The sequence below is a fragment of the Platalea leucorodia genome (assembly GCF_965183815.1).
Source record: "Platalea leucorodia genome assembly, chromosome: 10".
Lineage (NCBI taxonomy): Eukaryota > Metazoa > Chordata > Aves > Pelecaniformes > Threskiornithidae > Platalea > Platalea leucorodia.
Genome location: NC_138832.1, coordinates 12,568,317 through 12,578,451, shown reverse-complemented (window position 1 = coordinate 12,578,451; position 10,135 = coordinate 12,568,317). Strand labels below are relative to the sequence as shown.

General features: G+C 58.6%; 2 protein-coding genes across 2 annotated transcripts; one reads left to right on the top strand and one right to left on the bottom strand.

Moving 5' to 3' along the window:
• Window positions 1-355: 355 nt before the first annotated feature.
• Window positions 356-1,436, bottom strand: LOC309595855 (40-kDa huntingtin-associated protein-like; the record flags this gene model as incomplete). The annotated part of the gene is made up of 1 exon (XM_082323309.1): window positions 356-1,436. Exon 1 carries the CDS (start codon window positions 1,430-1,432, stop codon window positions 356-358), a length of 1,077 nt encoding a protein of 358 aa, XP_082179435.1. The 5' UTR covers window positions 1,433-1,436.
• Window positions 1,437-7,669: 6,233 nt separating this feature from the next.
• On the top strand, window positions 7,670-8,683 carry LOC309595706 (putative G-protein coupled receptor 34; the record flags this gene model as incomplete). The annotated part of the gene is made up of 1 exon (XM_082322964.1): window positions 7,670-8,683. The coding sequence occupies one exon, from the start codon at window positions 7,670-7,672 to the stop codon at window positions 8,681-8,683; it is 1,014 nt and encodes a 337-aa protein (XP_082179090.1).
• Window positions 8,684-10,135: the final 1,452 nt, after the last annotated feature.

Here is a 10,135-nt window from a genome sequence, read left to right as displayed (position 1 = left end):
TGTGCGAGCCCTCCAGCACCCGTACACCGGGCGATACCCTCCGAGCAAGTTTTCCTGCCTGCAGGGTGCAGCCAGTTCTTGAAGGAACAGCCTTGAGTCGGCCCTTCAGCTTTGGGATTATGCTTTTTCAAGCACGACAACTTTCAACGCGTACAGCCAGTACTTTACTGCGACACAAGGTAAGCGAGCAGACGAAGAACACGTTCGCTCGTCGGTTACTCCTTGCTTCCGTTACAGAGTCCACGTTAAAAATAAAGAGCGAAAGAGCGGACACGCAGAGCGCAGCTCAAGCCGCGAGCCCAAGCCCGGCCCCGCCGCCCTGCGGGAGCCCGCAACGGCCCGCCCACGCCGGCGCTCAGAGCCCCTGCCCGGCGGGGCTGAGCATCTCCTGCAGCACCAGGTGCAGCAGGTGGTTCTGTTCGGCGCTCAGCAGCGGCCAGAGCTCGGCCTGCAGGGCCTTCAGCGCCTCCGCGTCCTTCTCCTGGCACGCCAGCACGGCCGACTGCAGCAGCAAGAAGAGCTCGGCCGGCAGGTAGCTCGCCGCCGGCGGCAGCCCGCCGCCCGCCGCGGGGCCGCCCCCCGGCCCCGGCCCCGCGCCGCCCTCCGCCGCCTCCCAGCAGTACTGCTCCAGCGTCCGGGCGTGCTCGGGCAGCAGCTTGGCGGGCGGCGGCTGCAGCAGCAGCAGCAGCAGCACCCGCGACACCTCGCAGCGCGCCAGCACGTCCAGGAAGGCGCCGCCGGGCGCGCCCCCGCCGCCGCCAGCGCCCAGCCCGGCCCCGGCCAGCGCCTGCGCCCGCGTCAGCGCCGCCAGCGCGCCGGCGTAGTCGCGGCCCAGCAGCAGGCAGGAGGCGCGCTCGGCCAGGCACCGCAGCGCCTCCAGCGGCAGCCGCGCCGCCGCCAGCAGCTCGGCCGCCCGCTGCAGGTGCGCGGCGGCGCGGGCGGGCCGGCCCGTGTCGCGCAGCGCCGCCGCCAGCTCCAGGCACAGCCCGGCCGCCGGCGCCGGCTGCCCCCGCTCCAGGTGCAGGCGGGCGGCGAAGGCGCCGCAGCTCTGCGCCGCCGCCACGTGCTCGCCGAAGCCGCCGCGCAGCCCCAGGCGCTGCCGCAGGTCCCGCTCCTGGCGCAGGAAGAGCCGCGCCGCCTCGGCCAGGGCGGCCGCCTCGGCGGGCCCGTGGAAGAGGCTCTGGGCGCAGCGCGCCACGGCCAGCTGGCACCAGGCCGCGTAGGGCAGGCTCTCCTGGGCGCGCAGCTCCCGCGCCAGCGCCGCGAACTGCTCCGCCGCCTCCGCCACGTTCGGCTTCCGCAGGAACCGCCGCCGCAGCTTGGCCGACACCAGCCGGTACCGCGACAGGAAGTCCCCGTCGCCGCCGAGGCCCGGGCCGGAGCCGCCCGCCCCGCCGGGGCCGGGGCCGGAGCCGCCCGCCGCCGCCAGCATCGCGCGCCGCCCGCCCGGAACTGACGCGCCCCGCCTCGCTTCGCTTCGCTCCGCCCCGCCCCGCCCCGCCCCGCCTCGCGTGCCGCCGGCCAACCGGCGCCCGATCCGGGGTCACGCGGACGGGGGGGCGGTGAAGAGGAGAGAGGGGGCGTGGCTGTGGCGGTGTAGAGGAGTGGTCTCCTCGACTCCCCGCCTACCGGAGGCGTGGTTTATCGGTGGCGGGCCCCGCCTCCGGCGCCGGGCAGCGTCGCGCCCCTCCGCGGCTGGGCGGCCCCGCCCCGGCCCCGGCCCGCCCCGGCCCGGCGCTCCCCCGCAGAGCCGCGGGCAGGGGTGGGGGGGCGCTTGGGTGAAGGCCGCAGCAGCCGGTTTCAGACAAGAAGAGCTCCCCCTGAACGGTCGCAGGGGGGTGAGGCTCTGGGCCAAAGGATGCGTGGGGGCAGGAATTTTAGGTGCGTTCAAAGGGTGACAGATAAGCGCTTGGATGTGAGAGCTCTTTGGGTTCCTAAATAGATAAACCACATCTGGCTCGGGAAACGCCCAGCGCTGAAAATAGTTGGTGTTGGAGAGAGCAGGTGGGTGGGGGAAGTACCATGGGTGCTCACCTGCTTATTGCTTTTCCCTGAGCATCTGCTTATGGCACTGCTAGAGGCAAGGCCCTGGGCTGGGCAGGCCCCTGCCCTGGCCGAGGGAGGCTGTTCTTACACTCCTGTACGCATGAGCGCATATACCAAACTGCACCCACACCGTGAGCTGAGGTGGCATGGCTGGGGAGCCCTGTGGGGTCCTCTGCAGCCAAACTTCCCTCCTGCTCTCTCCCTGCTCCTGAATATCCTATCACACAGGCTTGGTGGCAGGCGGCACTCAGCTTTCAGCTTGTCCCGAACAAGCTCCAAGCAGCCATGTGGTTGCTGTGACATGGGCACTTTCCTACACGTCCCATCAGCGCACTGGTAAAAGCTTAGTCCCAAAGGACAGTGTGGGTGTCAATGCCTGAAACTGAAGTTCAAGTTCAGTACTTCACATTGATGCTCAGAGTTCAATTCGTATAATAAGAAAAAACCAAGCAGAATTATAAGAAAAACCCACTCTGACCTTTGCTCTTAGCTCACAAAAGATACTGCAAAGCTGGCAAGTGAAACCGAAGTGTGATCAATAACGTAGCTCATCCCTCTCTGACTCTTCAGAATGAGTAAAAAATTCCCCAAGCGAGTGATGATGGTGCGGCATAACAATGCTCACAAAACACCAGCTCGCAACAGCTGCGCAGACCACAAGCTGCCAGTGTCTCACTGTGCTGCAAGACAGCCTGTGAGCTGCGGGTCGCTGCGTGCTTCCCGCGCTTGAAGCCAAGCATGGGCAGGAACCACCCATCCTCAGGACTAAAGACCTTATTCCTGCTCCCAGTCCCAGCAGACCCCTCTGCTCTGCCAACCTCTACTCCGAGCTGGGCTGCATGGCCAGGCTTGTGCCATCCCAGTGGCACCAGCCGGTCTAATAGAAGACATCCCTCCCTGCAATCCTGGCCTCGCTTCTCTCCTTTACACCCCTGTGGCTCCCACCCAGGGTGGCAGGAACCAGGAGCTCCCTCCTCCCGGCTCCGTCCCTGGGCCCTTTCAGGAGCCAGGTTGCTGCAGAAGGGCTGGGCAGGAACACAGGGAACGCAAGTGTGGCGGTGTGCTTACCTGTATGGATATGTTTGAAAGTGGCTGACACCAGCCAGCTGGTGCTGTAGAAATGCACTTTCAAATCTCCTGGACTTTCTCAGTTTACAGTTACTTCTCTGCCTGCTGGCTGGCAGGTCTGCTTAGGTTTGTCTTTCTTATTACTCAGCAAGGGCTGGAGGAGAAGCTGCTGCAGCACAAGATGCCAAGACAAGCTGGAGAAATCAGCAGTTTGACAGCCTCTGACCACTGTTCTTCAGGCTTTAAGATTTCCACAGCTGGAACAAACCCTCCTCCCTTACTTATTTCCTACGCTGGCCCTGCGGGGAAGCCATGGTTTCTCTCTGGAGGGAAGCAGCACCTTGAGCTCACGCAGGGCAGGGATGCTGTTGGGGCGCAGGGTGTCCGAGGAGCACAGCCAAGGTGTTTCAAATCAAGCCATGTGCACTCGCTGGTAAAGCACCCCGTGGATCTGGATTTGATTCCTGTTTCCCAGAGCCACTAAGTCGGTATGTGACAGTGCCTTGCAGTGGAAGAGAGGATGGCAAGTGACCCAGCCCGTCCCCAGGCCTGGGTTAGGCTTCAGGGTCAAGCCTGAGGCTGCCGATACTGGGAAGGCAGCCCGTGGGCTGGGGGGCTCCCGCTGAAGGGAGGCAGATGAGCAGCAGATTTCCACTGGCCTGGGAAGCGGCATTGCTGCAGGGAGGCGGCTGGTGGTGACACGAGCCCCGGCAGCGCAGCGCCTGCCCACAGGCTTCCTGTGCGAGTCCCTGCCAAGGGGTAAGAGCACGTGCAGGTACAAGCAGAGGTTTCTCTCCGGCCTGCATGAGCGGTGACTTGACCTACTTTTAAGGGGTCTGAACGCAGCTGGACCTAAAGCCTCTTGCAGGGTGGCCACAGAAGGGTAGGATGTAGACACCTCCTTTCCCCGAGGTGCTCAGACCTTCGTAGGCCCCACAAGCTGCCCGGTAGCCCCCAGGCTCTGGCCACAGCAGGGATTTCTGGTGCTGAGAGCTCTGTGCTGCCCACGATGCTGACATTCAGACATGCATGGCCAGAGGACTGACTCGCTCCTCAGGACCTGCTTCATCTACTGCCCTTTGGAGCTCGTGCTGGAACATGAGTTGCAGATGAATAGACCCTGAGTTCAGGTCCCTCCAGGGGGCACGAGGAGCTGCCTGGGTGGCTGGAGACAGATTTGTGGGAAGAGGGGCTGCAGCACTTGCTGTGGGGCTGGGAGGATGCTGGGCTCGACCCTGAGCTCTGCTCAGCATTGCCCAGCCACCTCGGCTGTTGGTGCCTCCCCTTCCCTGGGTGTACAACAATGCTGACAGCACAGAGGGTGCTGCCCCATCTTTGGTCAGGATGGCTGTGTACAGCTCCATTTGCTCTCTCAGCCCTGGCCAGACCCTGCTGCAGCAGCTGGTGGAGAGCAGCATACAAAAGGATTTCTCCTTTCCACTGCCATCACCTGCCTGTTCCTTCCCTGCCTGCCAGGGCTATTTGCATCTGTGTGGGCGCACCTCATGCTACTCTGCGAGCTAAATCCAGTGAGATGGAAACAGTTTGCAGAACGATCTGCTCCGCACATGTGACTGTTGTGCTTTCGGTGTCTGGGATGAGGGCTGGGGAACGAGCTGCCTGCCCCCTCTCCGTGCAATTCCCATGCCCAGAGAAGCTGCCCTGGCAGCTCTGGTCTGTCTCCATGCTGCCCCAGCCAGACGCTTGGTGCAGGCAATGCTGGGTATATCATTTAGGCAGGGCTGAAGCCAGTGCAGGATCAGGCCAGGGGTCTCCAAGAAAGTGGATGCTTCAAGGACTTCCAAGCTGAACCGCTTCCCCCTCAGCATGGGCAAAAGCTGGGAGAACTCCCCTCCTGCCAGCATAGACCCACGCTTGCAGCCACAATGCTGTGGGGTAGCTGTGAGTGGTGGCACACCACCGTGCTCCATCTCCCTGTGGCTGACCTCTAAGTGCCCGGCAACCCCCATGGTTCCCAAGGGCAGCGGATGATGCAGCATGGGGTGCTTTTGCAAGGCATATCGGGTTCGGCTTGCGGCTTGACCCACGCTGGTGCGAATGAGTCAATTTGGAGAGAGCAGCACTCTGGGCTGGACTGCTGCTCTCTCCAAATAGGCTCATTCGCATGAGCTGCTGCTGTGGCCAGGCTTGCTTGGGGAAGTGGGCGCATGGGATGCGTTGAAGAGCCTGCATTAGGACAAACATCTGCAAAATGCACCCCCTCTCCAGGGCCAGAAGGGGAAAAACCCATCAAGCCCACATGGGAGGAGCAGGGAAACCATGGAGGATATTTGTCACGGTGAGAGATGTCGTCACCAGCCAAGGTCTTATAGGGCCCCCGGCAAGAGCAGGAACCACTGTCACAGCAGGGGAAGGAGCAGAGGAGAGGTGCTGAGAGGTAGGTGACTCTGGGGTGGCTTTTCTTCTTGCTATGAGTCACTGGGATGTTTTTGTCATGGGGGTGAGTGTTGGGGGGAAGAGGGAGCAGGGGGTACTGAGGCCAGCTAACTCAGGTTGGGGTTGTGGCTGGTGGGAAAAGCTGGGCTGGGGCTGGGGGTGGGTGGGGAGAGCCGTGGGCTCAGCAGAAGGAGCCCAGGACAGGCAGGGACATCTGGCACACACATGGGCTCAAGCATAGCTGGAGTCACACACAGGTGTGGGGACTGTGGCACAGCTGTGCGCACTCAGGCAAACTGTCACAGCCCTGTAGTAGTCACAAGCATTCAGACACACACAAAGTGTGTGGATCGCTGTACTGACCCTCACACTGCCATGCAACTGTACGTACATGCACGTACCCACACAGAGCTGTGCATACATGCACGCACCCCTGCACAACACACACGCAGCTCTCTATATGCTTGTATCGATAGTCAGGCTGTGCACGCACACGGGGATCAGTGCCTGCCCTTGCAGGGACCTGCACAGACCCCCAGGTAAGAGGCGCTGTGGTGAGTGCATATGCAGGTGCGCATGCGTGCTGCAAGGACCCAGCTTGAAGCACTCAGGTGCCCGGTGGCATCATGCCCGTGCAGCAAGCCAGAACTGTGAATTTGAGGCATTCAACCCATGGTGTTTTTAAAGCACGGTGTGTCGCAAGCAGCAAATCCAGCTAGCTCTGTTGCCTCCATCCTAAAGCGCCTGAGGCTGGTTCTGCTGTGCAGTCTGTGCTGGGGATGTACGAAGGGAGCAGAGAAGTCAGTTAGAGAAGTTGTGGCAGGTGGGAAGGAAGTTGGAGGTTTTTGCAGCTATGGGTCACTCAAAATCATGGAAAGCAGGAAGGGAAGTGAAGGGTGAGGGGCTGGAAGGAGCCAGGCTTCCCTGTCCAGGGAAAAGAGGAGCTTGTGAGGATGCGAAGTGCTTCTGGGGTCAGTCCCCAGCAGGGCCAGGCGGAACCGGGCTACCACAGCTGCAGTGCCTCCATCCCTGACGTGGGCTCGCTCCCTGCCTTCCCTTGCTGGTGGAGGAGCCCTGCAGCCTTGCACCACGGACGGAAAAGTGGCTACAGGTAAAGTCATGAGAAGAAGGCTGAGACCAAAACCACGCAGGCACACATACGCACGCAACACCTGGAGTCAGAGCTGCAGCCTAGCCACCAGGACCAGCAGCGTGAGTGCACCCCCCTGCACTATCACTGCTGGCTGAGCGCTGCAGCCCTGTCCAACCGTCCTGCACCTTGCAAGCACTGGGATCACTGCGGAAGAAGGGATCGGCATGAGAGAGAGCCAGGCGGGAGGGAAGAGTCTGGTGGAGGGGGGCTTGGCTCCTGGGGCAAGCCTGGGTATCTAACATGAGAGCATGTCAGAACAGCAATGAAGAAACAGGCAGCTGTGGGTTTGATTTCCCAGCCTCAGAGGGTACGGTAGGGAGCTCTGACAGACCTCAGCAGCGTCCCTCAACAATGCCAAGATACCCATACGTATCATGCTGCATGTGGTCTGAATTCATGTTTGCTATACCCATTTGGTTGCTGATGTACAACCAAAAATGTGGTTTTCCCCCGCTGAGGAACCCGTGATTTTGCTATTTAGTAGGGTGTGCTTACCTAGCACACAGCAGCCAACTTCCATCACTCCAGTCTCACATCCTTCCTTAGCAGAGGGTAGCACAGAACAGCACGAGAGAAGCCAGAAAAGATGGTTACCACACCTGGGACAGCAGAGTGCTGCTGGCCACCTGGACCAGCCTGTGGCAGGAGTGTGGTGGCCTGTTTTCTCACCAGTGTTGAATGGGCAGGTTCTCTGTGGAGGTTTCCCTGCAGGCCTGAGCCCCATGGGAGAAAAGGCAGTGCCAAAAAACAGCGTGAGCCTGGCAGACTCATGCTCCTAAGTCCCCGCTCTGGTTTTCCATGTGCTACGCAAGCTGGTGGCCTTCACTTAAAGAGTCTGGGGGACTGCAAAGTTGTGTTTGCAGTGACCTGGGGCAGCAGGGAACCACAGAGGTACCTCAGGGGTCTTCAATACCTACAAGTGACTGTGCCTGTATGGAGCCAGCTCATGCATATGTCCGCTTCAACACCTCCTGCATTTTTCTCTCCAGATCTGTGGCCTGAACAATGGAGTCCTCGAGCATCTCCTTTTCTGCCAGCCAGCTCACAGAGCATAGACTCAGCAATTCCTGCTGTCAGATCCAAGACGAGTTCCTCTCTGTAACACTCCCTGTGATGTACTCCCTCATCTTCATCATTGGGCTGCTCAGCAACGCCCTGGCACTCTGGGTGTTTTCATGCGGCGCACAGCGTAGGACCTCCATCATCGTGTATATGAGGAACCTGGCACTCTCTGACCTGCTGCTGTCCCTCTGCCTGCCCTTCCGCATCACCTTTCAAAGCAAGAGCGAGCCTCTGATCTTCTGCAACATTGTCGGGGCCTTCTTCTACCTCAACATGTATGTCAGCATCACATTCCTCAGCCTGATCAGCCTCGACCGCTACCTGAAGATCATCTGGCCCTTGCAGAAATTTAGGATTCACACTGTGTCCTGTAGCACCATGGCCTCTGGGGTGGTTTGGTTGGTGCACACAGCGTTCATGCTGCCTTTCTTTTTTGAGACAAGAGGAAAAGGGCCCTGTGACCATAAATGCTTCCACTTCAGGAGCAAAAGCACCACAGCAGCAGCTTTTAACATGGTCGCAGTAGCCACTTTCTTCATCCTGCTGCTGCTCTTCCTCTACTTCTACAGCAAGATATTTGCCAAGCTCCACCGAGTCTCCTCAGTGAAAGCCCAGCAGCTGAACAAGAGGACCAGCATGAGAGCCATTGCCAAGACCTTCGTAGTCCTGATCATCTTCATTGTATGCTTCACTCCCTACCACGTTGTCCGCATTCCTTACATCCTCGCGCAAGTAGGGGCCATTTCTAGTCTGCCCTGGCAGCAGAGTCTCCACCTTGCTAATGAGCTTGTGCTCTGCATCTCAGCCCTCAACAGCTGCCTTGACCCAGTCATCTTCTTCTTCTTGTCCAGCAGCTTCCGGAGGGCTGTGCTCTGCACCATCCAGGGCCGGCTGAAGAGAGCTCTCCTAAGGAACGAGGTGGGGCCAAGCCACAGCAGGCCTGTGACGGAGATATAGGCTTTCCAGCGGGGCCAAGGTCTCAGGCATGGCACCTTCTCATCAAGCGTTTGCTCTGCCTGCTGGTATTACCAGACGAGACTTGCTGGGAAGATGGAGAAAGAAACTGGAACCACTTTGTGTTTCTTCCACTGACATCACCAGGGCTAGACCTTCTGGGCGGGGGGGGGGGGGGGGGTAAACGAAGAGGAAAGGATAACTGGGACTTTCCTTTTTCCTGCAGCAGCTCTGCTGACCCAGCTGAAGAACGTATTTCCTGGGAAGAAAGAAGGCTGGAAGTGTCAAAGGAGAAACAGCTTTGGCCTAGGGTCTCCACCCAGCCTGGGAAGGGCAGGTACAGAGCCCAGGACTGAGACAGGCTCCTTCAACGGGAGGAAGAGGAGCGATGGGAGGAATGGGAATGGGAATCCACTGTGAATGTTTTCTAAGTGCCACATTGTCTCCACACCAGAGAAAGCAGGAAAAGGGAACGGGAGATGATGAGTGCAGAAGCACTGGGAAAAGAAGAGGGAGACACCCATCACAGCATTACCTGGGGAGTGGGTGAATATTTTGCTGCATGATGGAGCCCAGAAATGTGTACTGCGGGGGCTTGGAGGACAGGCGTGCCAGGAAACATTGCAAACCTGTAACCCCAAACCAGAACAATGATAACTTTTCCTCTCTTCTTGTTACCGCAGTCTTTGTAACTCCAGGTCAGCCTCACTTTTCTGTGTATTCAGACAGCTCTGGGCTTCCTTTAGCAATTTTCCTATGCTCATTTCACCGGCATGTTCACCCAGGACCAGCAGCTTTGCCTGGCCATCGCACAGCACTTGTTTGGCACTTGGACCATGCCAACAACATCCAGCAAGGGGTCCAGCGGCCAAAGGGAATGCACCACAGAAGTGCCTGGCAAGATTTTCTGCCTTTCTTATTCTTTGGTGTCCATTCTCTTCCTGTAGAAGAGAACATTTCCCTGTTTGTATTTTTTCCATTTCACATGCTCACCTGTTTGCTTACTTTAGAAGACTGCAGACTTGGAGACACCGACTAAGCCACTCACGCATCAGGCAAACACAGCCTGGGCAATGAGGAGGGAGAATTTTCATTCAGACTGTGAACTATTCTAGTAACTGCTTAGCTCAAACACTTGAATAACACTTGGGATAATAACATGTTTTGTTAAAGACTGAATACTCTGATCTTTCCGGTTAAGGTCTGAGCAGCCCCAGACCCCGCTGTAGCTCTGTTGAAGAAGCACCTTAAAAATCAGAGGACAAGACTCACTGTGCTCTTTCATCTCTGCTACCAAAAACATTAAAAGCAGGAAAGGGATATTTTTTTCATTAATGGGGGTGGGAGGAAACACTGAAAGCCAAGCTCTTCCTGTGGAAAGTTGCAAATAAAGGTCACAAAACTCTTCTCATTTCCCGAATAGCATTAACAAGACTCAAAGCAGAAACGGTATGT